Genomic DNA, 15,016 nt, shown 5'->3' on the forward strand with positions numbered 1-15,016 from the left:
GAAGTCACCCGGCGGCTCACAAGCTACTTCGTGCACCCCGTAAACGAGGTGTACGAGAGCTCTCGGTTCCACAAGCGGACGCAAGAGCCAGGCGAAACCGTCGACAGTTTCTTCACGGCCCTTCGGAACATGGTACGCAAGTGTAACTACCCGTCACCTGCCGTTGAAGAGCGTCTTGTTCGCGACCGTTTCGTCGTGGGTTTGGCGGATTCTCGCCTTTCAGACAAGCTGTGCCGCACTCCGAGCCTTTCCCTGGACGACGCACTCGTGCAAGCTCGTCAGCACGAAGACGCCGAACGCGAAAGACAACGCCTGTCCCTCACCGCTGGGCAACCGCTTACGGCAGCTCACGTGGACGCGGCGACTTCGCGTAAACCCGCGCAGCGTGCACGCGGACGACGCAATAGACGGGACTCTGGCAACTTTGCTGACTTTGCGTCACGTGACCGACCCGACGGTTCGCACTCGAGCAACAGAGCTGGCGAGGCTTTGAAATGCGGCCTAGGCCTAAGTAGGCAATGCGGATTTTGCGGTCACGAGTTTCACCGACGGTCTGACTGTCCAGCGGCCAAAGCGGTCTGTAACCACTGCAAGAAGCGAGGCCACTTCGCGGCGGTATGTCGCTCAGGGAAGCGCCTCGGATCCGTCGAGCTCCACTCCGTCGCGGCGGTGGCCCGCAACGGGCGGTACGTTGAGGTGCGTGTCAACGGGAACCCTCTCGTCTTCAAAGTGGACTCTGGAGCCGACGTCTCGGTGGTTCCGCGCACGTTTCCCGGCTGCCCAGCCGTCCTCGATAAGCCGCGAGGCGAAGAACTTTTCGGACCCGGGAAACAAGCCCTGAAGCTTCTCGGCACCTTCGACGCGGCGCTGTCTTGGAGAGGCAGGCAAGTCAACGAGCGCCTCTACGTCGTTGCGGGACAAGAGCAGCCACTTCTCGGCTATCCCGCTATCGTTGCCCTTGGGGTCGTCAAGTTTGTCGGCGCCGTCGCACCAGCTCTGCCGGACGCACCACCTCGTGAAGTCCCTCCAGCCCTTTTCACCGGCCTGGGCACGTTTCCGGAAGAGTACACGATACGTATCAAGCCTGACGCGGTACCGTATGCCCTCAGCACAGCCCGGCGTATCCCGATACCGCTACGAGACGTAGTCAAAAAGGAGCTCGACAAGATGGAGCAGGAGGGCGTGATCCGGTGCGTCGACGAACCGACGGACTGGTGCGCGGGACTTGTCGTCGTCCCGAAGCCAGCGGGGGGTTACCGCCTGTGCGTTGATTTGACCAAACTCAACCAAGTCGTTCTGCGTGAACGCCACGTACTCCCGACCGTCGACCAAACCCTCGGACTTCTCGGTGACGCACACGTTTTTTCGAAGTTGGACGCAACTTCAGGCTTCCACCAAGTACGCCTGGCGCGCGACTCCCAGAAGTACACGACTTTCATCACTCCGTTTGGCAGGTATTGCTACTGCCGCCTCCCATTCGGCATAACATCGGCCCCGGAATACTTCCAGCGTCAGATGTCTCGCCTGCTGGAAGGGTTGGCTGGTGTTGTTAACCTTATGGACGACATCCTTGTGTTTGGCCGCACCACAGAAGAACACGACCAACGCCTCCAGGCAGTCCTTGGTCGCCTCCAACAAGCGGGGGTCACCCTCAACGCTGCCAAGTGCACTTTCGGCGTGTCCAGCGTGCGGTTCCTTGGCGTTGTCGTCGGTGCCAATGGCATCACTCCGGATCCAGAGAAAGTGGCCGCCATTCAGCGCATGCCAGCTCCTCAGGACGTTCATGGTGTCCAACGTTTTCTCGGTATGCTCAACCATGTCGGTCGCTTCCTCCCGGGCCTCTCTCAAACGACTGCGCCAATCAGAAGTCTCCTGAACAAGCTTGCAGCCTGGACATGGGGACCAGCGCAGGCTTCAGCATTTGAAAAGCTCAAGAGCATGCTGTCGTCGGACATCTGCCTCGCAAGGTACAACCCTGCACTGTTGACGACAGTCTCCGCAGATGCCAGTTCCTTCGGGTTGGGTGCTGTCCTCCTTCAAGACCAGCCATCAGGGGAGCGCCGACCAGTTGCATACGCCTCTCGAGCGCTGACTGAAACGGAACGGAGGTACAGCCAGATCGAAAAGGAGGCACTGGCTGCCACCTGGGCCATCAACCGATTCGACGAGTTTCTTCGGGGTCTTCGTTTCACCCTCGAGACCGACCATAAGCCGTTAGTACAGCTCCTAGGAACCGCGGATCTCGATCTCATGCCACCACGAATCCAGCGCTTCCGCATCCGCCTTCTCCAGTACCAGTTTGATGTCAAGTACGTTCCTGGGAAACAGCTGGCCACCGCAGATGCACTCTCAAGGGACCCAGTCGTCCAGCTGCCAGCGACTCCAGCTGTTGACAAGGTGGAGCTGTACGTTCAAGAAGCACTCCGTGCTATCCCTCCTACATTTGCAGTCCTCCTCGACGACTTCCGAGCTCACCAGGCTGCAGATGGGGAGTGCGCGCAGCTCAAGTTGTACTGTGAGCAAGGGTGGCCTAGGAAAGAGAATCTGCCTCTCAGCATGGCTCAGTTCTGGGCTCATCGGGCCGAGTTCAGTATTGGTGACGGCCTTCTCCTCTGCGGTGGACGCCTGCTGGTGCCCGCTTCTCTGCGGAAGCACGTCCTCTCCCTCATCCATGACGGACACCTCGGAGTGAACCGTTGCCGCGCCATCGCCAGGGGAGCTGTCTGGTGGCCGACCATGGGGATTCAGATCAAGACAATGGTGGAGAACTGTCCCAACTGTGCTACCACGCGGGTCCAGCGAGCAGAGCCACTGCTGCCTACCGTGACGCCTAGCCGTCCCTGGGAGCGAGTCGGGGTGGACATATTTCATCACGAAGAAGCCGACTACCTTCTCCTCGTAGATTACTACTCGAGGTACCCTGAAGTGCTGTCCCTTCGCTCGACGACGTCTACAGCGGTGATCTCCATCATCAAAAGTGTCTTCGCAAGGCATGGGATCCCAGAGACCCTCGTCAGCGATAATGGGCCTCAATTTTCGTCGGCAGAATTCCGCGTCTTCGCCCAGAGCTACGGATTCTCCCACGTCACCAGCAGTCCCAGGTACCCGCAGTCTAATGGGGAAGTCGAGCGTATGGTGCGGACGGTTAAGGAACTCTTCAAGAAGTCTCCGGACTGGCCTTTGGCCCTCTTGGCATACCGCAACGCACCTGGCGTGACCGGGTACAGCCCTGCTCAGCTGCTCATGGGGCGCAGCCTCAGGACTCGCCTTCCGGTCCCCATGGCCGCGTTGCTTCCAGAACCACCTAACGCTGCCGACTTCCACCGGCGTGACACTACCCAACGACGTCGCCAGCGTCAAGATTTTGACCGTCGACATGCTGCACAAGATTTGCGGCCCCTGGAGGAGGGAGAGAGAGTGTGGATTCGCGACACAGATTGTGCTGGCACTGTTCTTAGCCCAGCGCAGCGTCCACGCTCCTACGTGGTCCAGACGGATGCAGGTGCTCTCGTCCGCAACCGGAGACATCTGGTTCCGCAGCAGTCTCCGTCATCAGGTGGTCTAGACCTCGGCAGCTCCAGTCCACGGACACGAGGATCTGAAAGCCTGCCACAGACTCCAACTCGCCCAGAGCCTGTGTGCAGCAGTCCAACTCCCAGGGCACTTACTCCTCTACCAGTTGCATCGCCACCGGTTGCCCCGGCTACTCCCTCAAGACCGCCTGGGTCAGTTGTACGCACTCGGTCTGGACGTTGTGTTAGGCCGCCGGTGCGGCTGAACTTGTAGAACGTGCCATGAGACATTTGTCATTACGTTGTATACCTGAGAGCAAGGGGTTGCTTTCTGTTACTTTCCCAAAAGGGGGGATGTAGAGGGCGCGAGTGCTAAGCCGATTATGAGGCGCCCTCTATAGGATGTAGCATATAAAGGCTGTGCTGTGAATAAACGGGGGCACTTCTGCTGGGGACTCGGAGCGTGTGTCTTTACTCCGCGGCCCTCGGGCTTCAGCCTGCCTCCTCGGCCGCCTCGGCTCGAACCCTCCCACCACAGTGACATCTGAGATCCGAATATTTCGGAGGCTATGGTAGCTTGTACTGTTTGTCTTTTTCGCCGCAGATCGGTGGATATGGGAAGTACAAATACAACGCGCTCCTGGCTTTCATTGCGCTGCCTTCCAGACGCACACACAGATAGAATCACTTAGGTGCACTGTGTATGCGAAATTCAAAGCGTAATGGAATAGTATCCAGTACGTAAACTACCCTATTACGCTATACTAAAATGTTGAATGAAAACTGTGTAATGCTGCCTACAACTTCACTCATTGAGGCCTACCGGATCTTAAAGGGCCCTTAAACCACCTCAGATATTTTTTTAACATTTCAAGTAAACACGCGCATCGAGTCGAGAATGCTGTCACGATCAACGATGCCAAACGCTGCAGCGCTACGCGCCGCGAGAGCGCCACAAAATAAAAAAAACAATGCCGTCCTCCTCCCCTCGCCTTTCCGGTATCCCCATCGGTCGTCACGATGTCAGCAGGGGGAACCTGGTGAAGTCAACTGCGGTAACAATGTCCATTTGTCAAACAAGCACCTACGACTTCCAGTTAGTCTGCTAGCAGGTACGCGCGCTTTCTGCTCTTCCTCGTTGTGTTGCTTGTTTGTGCGCCCTTTTGAATCGGTAATTACAGCCCGCAACGCAAGTGCCAAATCGCTCGCGTTCCAACACAGTCGTGCTTAGCGGTCTGATTAGCTGCGCGAACAGAGTGCGACATTGTTGGCCTTTCCAGACGTGCATGCAACGCAGGGTCTATAGCAGTACGCTTCGCATAACACGGGCTGGCATCGCAGCAACAGCGGGTAGCCAAGAAGCGCTGAGTCCACGTCCACGTTACCAGCACGGTAACTCGTCGCACGCCGTTTGCCATTCGCGGGCTGCTGTTCAACAGCGGTGTTTGCTCGTGAACGGCGAGATTTCCTTGCCGTACATAGAGAGGGTGAGACCGGGACTCATTTGTGCGGCAGCCTCACCGCTGCTGATCGCTCAACGGCGCCAATATAGTCGCTAGGCCTTTTCTGGTTCCCTTCAAAGCTAACACGGACGGCGCTTCAAAATGAAATACCGACGCTCACAAGCCGCAACATTTTCTTATCGTTGTTATCGCTCTTCGCAATAATTGTACACAGAGAAAAGTACTCTAATATTAGCGACGCCGTCGGCTGCGATGCGAGCACAGCCGAGCCCGTTGTCTCCCGGCGGTAGCTGCAGTTGATGTTTTCCTTGCCGGTGGCGGAGGCGCGCAGTTTCGCAGTCGTCGATTGGCCCATTGATTGTGCAGCAGGCGGGGCGCCGGCCGAACTGCCTTTACTTTGGACACCTCTCGCGCGGCAGACGTTCTACGGCACTGGCGGCCGGTTCGCCGTCGGTATATGTGCTGCTAGTATGGACGTGCCTTAACTGGAAGTAGGCAGTGTTTTGAGAAGCGCGTTGGCGATTACGTATGTCACGTGACCTTTCGAGAAGCACTTGGCGAGGAGGGGAGACCAGCCGACGAGGAGAGTAGTGAAGGAAAGAGTGAAACGAGCGAGGGCAGTTTTTGATCATCAAACGCGTGTAATTCCGCTATTACGGCACCATTTCGAAAAATTCTCACGGCTACATGTTCGTTGTAGACTCGTGCACAACTGCAACACCACAACTAAATTTCGACCTCTGGGTGGTTTAGGGGCCCTTCAAAGGCTGTGTGTCTTCCACTACGTACTACACTTTTTTTAATTTCGCCTGCACTTCTTATACTGGACTGTGTTTTGGCACAAGGGATTTCTGCGTTTTTATTAGCACCTCTTAAGTTTGACATTGGGAGGTAACTTGAGACTCGCTAGTTTGAGTGGTTTGGAAAGAAAAGCTACCTTTACTGCTGCTGCTTTTTTTTTTTTTTTCGCCAGCACAGTTATAGAAGAACAAGCTGAAAGTAGGGGTGTTTGAATTTTTAAAGGAAGTTATATTTAAAGGCTGTGTATAGTCTGTCGGGTAATAACAAAGCAGGCTTATTCACGTCATTTGAGACATGTAATGTTGAAATGGATTTCTACTTAACTGAAGAGCTTGTAACTGATCAATTGAAAGGTGATCGTATCTGGTACACAATGACGTAGCGCCAGCGACGCGATCACTCTAGGAAAGAAGACGAGGTCAAGCGATGCCACGAGCTGTGCGGTGGCTTAGTTTGCGGGGAACCGAAGAAATAAAAGGTCAGTTGAGTTTGAGCTCCAGTGCTAGCGTCTCGTTGTCTCTCTCTCTCTCTCACGTGCTCTACAATTGGTGACCCGGACTTGATGGAATGCATCGAGCGCAATGATGCTAAGGAGCTGCTGGAGTGCTGTGGCGCCACGGTTACGCAAAGTGTCAGCCGTAATACCACTTTACTAGCACATGAGAGAAAGAGACGAGATGTTGTTCCAGCACCGGAGCTCAAACTCAACTGATCGTTTATTTCTTCTGAAATGAGGTTTATTTGAACAGGCGTAGATGTAGATCCTTGGGATATACTGGCACAGAACGGGCGGCTAGAATAGTTACCTCGGGCAGCGCTCTGAACCGTAACTTTGGCGTCGTCTTTCGCGGAGCGATCACGATGCTGCTGCTGTTGGTGGTGTGCATCTTCTTCGGAGTATGGTGTAGGTATTCTTCATCACAATCACCCCCGGGAGAAAAAGCAGCATTCCGGGCGACTCAAACAGTAGTGACCACGAGCGGCTCACGGTAGTGCTTAAGGCGATCGACGTAAACAATGTCACGTCCACGACGACGGAGGTCAGAGGGGGGTGTCAGTGGTTCGATGAGGTAATTCACCGTAGACGTGTGCTGGACAATACGATAAGGTCCATCGAAGCGGGGTAGAGGTTTTGAAGAGAGGCCAGGAGCATTCGAAGGTACTGACAGCCAGACGAGGTCGCCGGGAGAGAAGACAGGTTGCATACAGTGAGCGTCATGGAGCCTTTTCTGACGCTGTTGCTCAGTGGTGGTGAAGTGGCGTGCTAACTTGCGACACTCCTCGGCATGACGTGTGCCCGTTTCGACGGGTACACATTCGGAAGCATCGGGCTGGTAGGGTAGCAGGGTGTCCACGGTGTGGGATGGGTGACGGCCGTAGAGCAAAAAGTAGGGAGAAAAGCCAGTGGTAGTCTGGGTTGCAGTGTAATAGGCGAATGTAACAAATGGTAGGATAAGGTCCCAATCTGTGTGGTCAGATGCGATGTATATGGCCAGCATGTCACCCAGGGTCCGGTTGAAATGTTCAGTGAGTTCATGGGTCTTGGGGTGGTAGGCGGTGGTTGTCCTATGAATAACGTGGCACTTAGCCAGGAGAGCTTCGACAACCTCTGATAAAAAGATGCGCCCTCTGTCGCTGAGAAGTTCACGTGGTGGGCTGTGACGGAGGGTGAAACAGCGGAGCAGGAACAACGCGACGTCACGTGCTGTGGCGGCAGGTAGTGTTGCAGTTTCAGCATATCGCGTAAGATGGTCGACGGCGACGATGATCCAGCGGTTATCGGCGGGTGTCAGAGGATGCGTACCATAGAGATCAATGCCCACTCGATCAAATGGTCGGGCGGGAGAGGGAAGGGGCTGCAAAGCTCCACCTGAACGGTAAGGCGCAGATTTCTGACGTTGGCAGTCCGTACATGAGCGAACGAATTTGTGGACGTATGTAAACATTCGTCGCCAGTAGTAGTGCTGACAAAGTCGTTCATGTGTTTTGAAGACTCCAGCGTGGGCGCACTGCGGGTCAACAGGAAAGTACGCGCAGATAGTGGACTGCAGGCTGCGCGGTATGACGAGTAGCCATTTGCGGCCGTCAGATGCGTAGTTGCGTCGGTGCAGAAGGTCGACGCGAATGGTGAAGTGAACAGCTTGGCGGCGGAGTGCGCGAGAAGCTGGCAGCGTGGGCGTGTCGGAAAGTAGGTCGAGGAGGCCGCTATTCAGGGGTCGTGGCGCTGCTCTGAAGCAATTCTGTCGATGATGAGAGGCGAGACGACAGTTGTTAGTGTTGACAGGCAACTAAGGTCGGCAGGCAGAGGAGACCGTGACAGAGCTTGAGTGCTTGCGGTCTGAGTGCTTGCGGCCAGAGCGGTAGACGACGTTGATGTCGAACTTTTGAAGTCGAAGAGCCCATCGGGCAAGGCGGCCACAGGCAAAGTAAATAGGTTTGTTGTCAGGAGTACGCTAAGGGTTTGGGGCCATGGGGACAGGGCAAGGGGCGCATGGTGGAGTCTGCGCGTGCAGTGGTTGACGCGGTGTGCATCATCTTCAGAGTAAGGTGTACGTCTTCTTCATCACACTGGTTCCCCACCCACTAAGCTACCGCGCGGTGCCATTCGTGGCGTCGCCTGACCTCGTCTTCTTTCCTAGGGCGATCGCGTTGATGTTGCTGGGGCTACAGGCTAATGAAACACCATGTCACCAGATACTTAAAAAGTGACAGAGGAAAGTGCAATACTACGGCACCACACATTGTTTTAAAGGATGCAAACATGGTCTGCTTGTCCAAATAAGAAACTTTGCTTAAATCGAGAAAACACTTTTGAAGGCTGCCTAAAAGCGAGGTATCTCTGTTCAATGACTAGAAATTATTGAACAGAAGTTATCTTCTCCATGTGTTTGCTTAACATTCGGTGCCTCTCTGCAGCAGTCATGCCTTCCCTGCTGTAAACTCATTCAGACTAGTAATGCAGCCAGAGAACTTCCAGAGAGCAGCCAGACCAAAATCGTGCAGGCTGGTTCTGGCAGCCCGCGGCTATCCAGAACCGTCCAGCCTGAGCAAAATGAACGCGCAGCGGAAGTGCGTCACGTGATGGGCGGAGCAACCAAAGAAAAATGAAGGCGCTCTGGCTGGCCCTGGCAGCCTGCGGGTAGTCAGAAGTGGAAAATCGAAGAGGCCCATTGTTATGTGGACAGACACCTCAACAAAACCACGTGCAAGGATGTCTACCCCTTGTTGCGTATTGTCACCTGTAGTAGTGGGAATAGGGCAAGCGCAGAGGCGCAAGAAGAAAGAAGTGCGCGTGCTAACCACCCCGCTCGATGGTTAGCTCTCGCCGCCATTTTCTCCAGAGCCCAGCTGCTGATAAATAAACGTCATTAGCCCCCTTTGAAGGCGCTACTTTCCAGCGAATGATGGATACTGTCCTCGCTGGATTGAAGTGGCAGACTTGCCTTGTGTATCTTGACGACGTAGTTGTCTTTTCTGAAACATTTGAGCAACATCTTCAGCGCCTGCGGCATGTGCTAGAAGCGCTCCGATCGGCTGATCTCACGCTTAAACCAGAAAAGTGCCACTTCGGTTATGAAGAGCTCAAGTTTCTCGGACACGTCGTCAGCGCCAAAGGAGTTCGACCCGATCCCGACAAGCTTTTCCTCCTCCTGCCGACAAGAAGGCAGTCCGACGCTTCCTGGGCTTGTGTGCGTATTATCGCCGCTTCATTGACAACTTCTCGAAGATTGCGGAACCCCTGACTCGCCTTACCAGGGATGACACGCCATTTGCCTGGACGAATGAGCAACAGGCGGCCTTTGCTGAACTACGCCAACGCATGCAGTCAGCACCCGTCCTGGCACATTTCGACGAAGAGGCTGACACCGAGGTGCATACTGACGCCAGCAACATCGGCCTTGGTGCAGTACCCGTCCAACATCAAGACGGCATTGAAAGAGTAATTGCTTATGCTAGCCGCTCGCTGTCCCGTGCCGAGGCGAACTACTCTACTACCGAAAAAGAGTGTCTTGCGGTCGTCTGGGCGATCACGAAGTTTCGCCCTTATCTCTACGGCCGTCCCTTTAAAGTGGTGACAGACCATGATGCTCTATGTTGGTTGGCGAACATACGCGATCCTTCAGGCCGACTGGCACGGTGGAGCTTGCGGCTACAGGAATTCGACGTCACCATAGTTTATAAGTCTGGCCGCAAGCACGAAGACGCCGACACGTTGTCGCGTGCCCCCGCCGAATCTGTCAGTCGACAGTCAGAGGACGAGGACGGCTTCCTGGGCGCCCTTATTACGTCGGACTTGGTCAGATGGCAGCGTGACGGCGCTGAAATTCGACCTCTGATCGACCACTTAGAGGGCCGTCAAACAACCATACCACGCCATCTACGCCGCGTCTTGACGTCCTTCTGTCTACGAGACAATGTGCTGTACAAGAAGAACGCCCGCCCGAATGACCGAGCCTACCTCCTAGTAGTTCCCAAAAACTTGCGGGATGATATTCTTTTCGCTTGCCACGACGAGCCTACATCTGGCCACCTCGGCTCCTCACGAACGCTTGCTAGAGTGCGCGAGATGTATTACTGGCCCGGGCTGTCGGCAAGCGTCAAACAGTATGGTAAAGGCTGTCGTGAATGTCAGCGGCGAAAGTCACCACCCCTGAAGCCCGCCGGGTTATTGCAAGCCATCGAACCACCTCATAAGCCATTCAACCAAGTCGGCTTGGACATTCTTGGGCCGTTTCTTCTATCAACCGACGGCAACAAGTGGGTGATTGTCGCCACTGACTATTTAACCCGCTATGCTGAGACAGAGGCGCTCCCACGAGCCACGGCTTCTGAGGTAGCGCAGTTCTTCATGTGTCGCATTGTCTTGCGCCATGGTGCCCCATCCATTGTTATCACAGACAGAGGAACGGCGTTCACGGCACAGCTCATGGACGAAATTTTTCAACTAAGCAACACCAGGCATCGAAAGACGACCGCTTACCATCCGCAGTCCAACGGCCTTACGGAGCGACTAAACAGGACCATCACAGACATGATCTCTATGTACATCGACGTCCAGCACAAAACATGGGATCGTATCCTGCCTTATGTGACCTTCGCGTATAACACCGCCGTACAAGAAACAACGCGCTTCACACCATTTCGCCTCGTCTACGGCCGCGAAGTACAAACGATGCTGGACGCTATGCTTCCATGCCACGACGCCGAGCACCTAACTACTGACGCCGAAGAGTTTGCTCAGCGCGCTGAGGAGGCTCGCCAGCTCGCGCGGCTGCACATCGGTAAGCAGCAAGTCTCAGATGCACGGCGCTATAACATCCGTCACCGGCAAGTGCGCTACAGTCCCGGAGACCAAGTGTTGGTGTGGACCCCTGTTCGCCGCCGTGGCCTTTGTGAAAAGTTGCTCAGCCGGTATTTTGGCCCATACAAAGTGCTGCGCCGCATTAGTGACGTGAACTATGAAGTCGTTCCAGACAGTGCGGTGCAAACACGGCGTAGACAATCACCTAGCCCTGACGTCGTTCACGTCGTACGCATGAAGCCCTACGTTGCGCGTTCGTAATTTTTACGCTCCCATTTGCACCTCATGCGCTTACCTCTCTGTTTCTAGAGACGTAGAGAAGTGCTTCTAGCTATGCTGCTGTAGCTATCACTGTGTTCTGTGCGCGCGCATTTTTATTGAGCGTGTTTTCTTTCTTCTTTCTTTCTTTTTTTGTTGTTGTTTTTTTCCCTTTCCCACACCACTTCTTGAGCATCGAGGCGATGCTCTTTCCGAGGAAGGGGGGAAATGTCACCTGTAGTAGTGGGAATAGGGCAAGCGCAGAGGCGCAAGAAGGAAGAAGTGCGCGTGCTAACCGCCCCGCTCAATGGTTAGCTCTCGCCGCCATTTTCTCCAGAGCCCAGCTGCTGATAAATAAACGTCGTTAGCCCCCTTTGAAGGCGCGTGGCAGTATTGATGATGCTTCAGACAGCTTGCACGGAGCCAAGTACTTCTCGTCCATAAACCTTCGATCAGGCAGTTGACAAATCTCGGTAGACGACATGGCCGCGAGAAAACTGCCTTCGTAACACCTGACGACCACTACCAATTCACGGTTGTGCCGTTTGGTCTTTGTAATGCCCCAGCAACCTTCGAAAGAATGATGGATGCTTTACTGCGTGGCTATAAATGATCCACATGTCTGTGTTATCTAGACGACGTGATAGTCTTTTCACCAACTTTTGCGAGTCTTCTAACGTGTCTGTCTGCCACATGTAAGAGGCCGCCGGTGGCGCGAAAAAGAAGAGGAGCACGCGATGCCCGGTGTTCCGAACGGCGCGAGCGCGCGAGGCGCACGAACCGAGACATAGTCGAGGGATGAACGGCGCTGTCCGTGGGGTTTCAACGTGGCTCCGGGTCAGGAAGGTCGCATCCCGAGCTCCGCACTGGCGACGGGAGACTTGGGGGTCTGGCCGAGTCCGCGACGCTGGCCGTTCAAGGTGTGGCCGTCGACCTCGGCAAGTTCGGGCGAGGCTCCTGGACGAGCTGCAGCTTCTCACGGCAGGACCAGGCACCCCAGAGAGATCCCCCTTCTGCGGCAGACCGGCACGTTCGATTCTCCTCGGGACGCCACGTCGGCACTCACGAAGAGATTGCGACGCATCCCGACGCTAGGCCTATCCAGGTGGGCCTAAGCTACGCCGAGCGCCATCGCTGACGAGCGCATCACCGGCGAGATACCGACGAGCTCACCACCGACAAAGGAGGCAACGCGAGTCGTCGGCATCTACTGCAGTAACGACGCCCCAAATGAATGCGACTTGGACCCAACGAGAGGAGCTCCAAGTCGGCGGTCCGTAAGAGCCCACGTTTTGATCGCGACGCAGTTAGGCCGGGGCCAGGGTGGTCAGACTTGGACGAGTCAGGGATAGGACTGACTTAGAGACATTAAGGCGGAGTTAGGCTCCGAGATAGATTATTTTCTGGGAGTTTTGGTATTTAGTTAGAGTTGTGTATTTTGTATTGAGTAAGCATTTTCGTTGAGTTATGTCTTTAGTTTTGAGAGGCTTTAGTTGTTTAGTTGTGGTTTTAGTGTTGTGTGTCGCGTGTGTTCACCGTCCCTGTACATATTAAATCCTCGTTTGCTGTGCCGCCGGTCGCGTCTCTCCTCCATCGAGAGTAGCGCATGCACGCAACTCTCCACACTCCCAAGTAAAGGTGACAAATATTGGCGAGCCTGCCAGGATTGATACGGCCCAGTCACCGATAGTCGGGAGTTGTAAAGATGGAGTTGGAGCGGTTGGCGGCAGTAGCAAAGGATTTGAACATGACTAAGGAGGAGGCGATGACATTCTTTGCTCGGCAAGAACGGGATAAGCAGCAGCAACAAGCACGCGAAAATCATGAGCGCGAGAAGGAAATTTTAGAGTTGAAGTTAAAGTTGGCAGAGATGAACTCCGGGTCTCGCGAGGGGTCGATTTCCCCCAGGTCGGCGTTATTCGACTCGACTTCGCCCAGGCCCAAACAGATTTGCCCAAGGAAATTGATGGCTCCCTTTGATGAGCGCAGAGATGATTTAGATGCGTATTTGCATCGCTTTGAGAGAATAGCGGTCGGGCAAGGCTGGGCAAAAAATGAGTGGGCTAGCGCCTTAAGCCTGTGTCTAGTTGGTGAGGCTTTGAGTGTGTTTGGACGGATGCCCGCCGAAGAGAGCTTAGACTACGACAAGGTGAAAAACACTTTATTACAAAGATTTCGGCTAACTGCTGAGGGTTTCCGCGAAAAGTTCAGGTCATGCAAGCCGGAAGATGCGGGAACTGGAAAACAGTTTGCATGTAGATTGACAAACTACTTTGAGAGATGGATGGAGTTGTCAGAGACCAACAAGACATATGAAGGGGTGCGAGACAAGGTCGTAGGAGAACAATTTCTCGCCAGGTGCAGCGACAGTCTGGCGATATTCCTCAAGGAGAGGAAATTAAAAACAGTAGAGGAAATGGCAACGCACTCAGATCAGTTTGTAGAGGCGCAGGGTCTAAGAAATTTAGGAAAGAGTGGCAAGGACGCGCCGATGGCAGCAGTAGGGGAGACGAGGAATCGGGGCCCCATGAACAGGCAAGGGACGCCCCAAAGATGCCCCAAAGATGTTTTCTTTGTAACCGGCTGGGACATATAGCAATGAACTGTCGGGCGAAGGATAATAGACGTGGTCCACCAGTGGTTTGCCAGATATGTCAAAAGAGAGGGCATGGAGTGCACGAATGCAGATCAGGATACGCAGACAAAGCTGCATGTATGATGAAAGGTAAAGAGGATGGGCCGAGAGAAAAGAACATGCCCGTGGTAGAGGGAGAAGTTCAAGGACGCAGGGCCACGGTATTGAGAGACACGGGGGCGAACACAGTCTTAGTCAGGGAGAGTCTGGTACCATCCGAGAACATGACCGGCTATTTCAAACCAGTCATGTTGGCGGACAGGTCTGTTAAGTATTTACCAGAGGCGCGAGTTCAAGTATCAACACCATATTTCACAGGAGTAATCATAGCTAGGTGTGTAGAAGATCCTCTGTTTGACTTGATTTTGGGAAATGTACCAGGGTGAGAAGGGCCGAAGACCCAGACCCTAACTGGAAGAGGACAGAAGATTTAGAGAAGAGAGAAAAGCCAGAAACGCTAGAAGAGGAGTCACCTGAGGTAGAGGTAGCAGCGGCAGTACAAACGCGAGCCAGGAGTAAGAGTACTAAGCCCTTAAAACCATTACCGGTCACGAACATTAAAGGGTTGAACATAACGGTCGCTGAGTTCAAAGAATTACAGGAGAAAGACGAATCATTACAGAAGTGCGTACAGAAGATAGGGGAAGTAGTACGAAGACAAAGAAGTCGAAACGTGGTGGAGTTTTTCAAGAACGACTTATTACACCGGAGGTGTGTGTTCAGTTCGGGAAGAGAGGTTCAGCAATTGATGGTCCCAAAGGAACTGAGAGATAAAGTACTGAAATTAGGACACGATAATGCAATGGCAGGCCAGCAGGGAATAAGAGACACTTTAGAAAAAATAACAGATTTCTTTTGGATCGGGGTGCAGAGCGACGTGAGGAGATACGTCAGGTCATGTGACGTATGTCAAAAGACTATGGTTAAGGGGAAAAACGAGAATATGAGTGTGTGCACGATTGCTGAAGGGAAGGACACAGGCAGACCAGAGAGTGCCCATGACGCCGTAAAGAAGCTCACGACTAGAGAGCCCTTGGTTCAGGTT

At 54.1% G+C, this 15,016-nt stretch overlaps 2 protein-coding genes and 1 long non-coding RNA gene across 5 annotated transcripts in view; 2 read left to right on the top strand and 1 right to left on the bottom strand.

Moving 5' to 3' along the window:
• LOC125947643 (uncharacterized) overlaps positions 1 to 15,016 on the bottom strand; it is a 221,550-nt gene that overhangs the window by 176,671 nt on the left and 29,863 nt on the right. The window lies entirely within an intron of this gene.
• The window catches only part of LOC119461880 (cyclin-dependent kinase 8), a 260,725-nt gene that overhangs the window by 55,885 nt on the left and 189,824 nt on the right, over positions 1 to 15,016 (top strand). The gene's annotated exons all lie outside the window — the stretch shown is intronic.
• Positions 3,133 to 3,786, top strand: LOC125947634 (uncharacterized). Its single transcript, XM_049672782.1, has one exon. It carries the CDS (start codon positions 3,133 to 3,135, stop codon positions 3,784 to 3,786), a length of 654 nt encoding a protein of 217 aa, XP_049528739.1.

This window comes from Dermacentor silvarum, chromosome 8, assembly GCF_013339745.2.
Source record: "Dermacentor silvarum isolate Dsil-2018 chromosome 8, BIME_Dsil_1.4, whole genome shotgun sequence".
Classification (NCBI taxonomy): domain Eukaryota; kingdom Metazoa; phylum Arthropoda; class Arachnida; order Ixodida; family Ixodidae; genus Dermacentor; species Dermacentor silvarum.

Excerpts from the sequence above, each read along its gene's own strand:
- LOC125947634 (XM_049672782.1), top strand. The coding sequence starts at position 3,133 with ATGGTGCGGACGGTTAAGGAACTCTTCAAGAAGTCTCCGGACTGGCCT.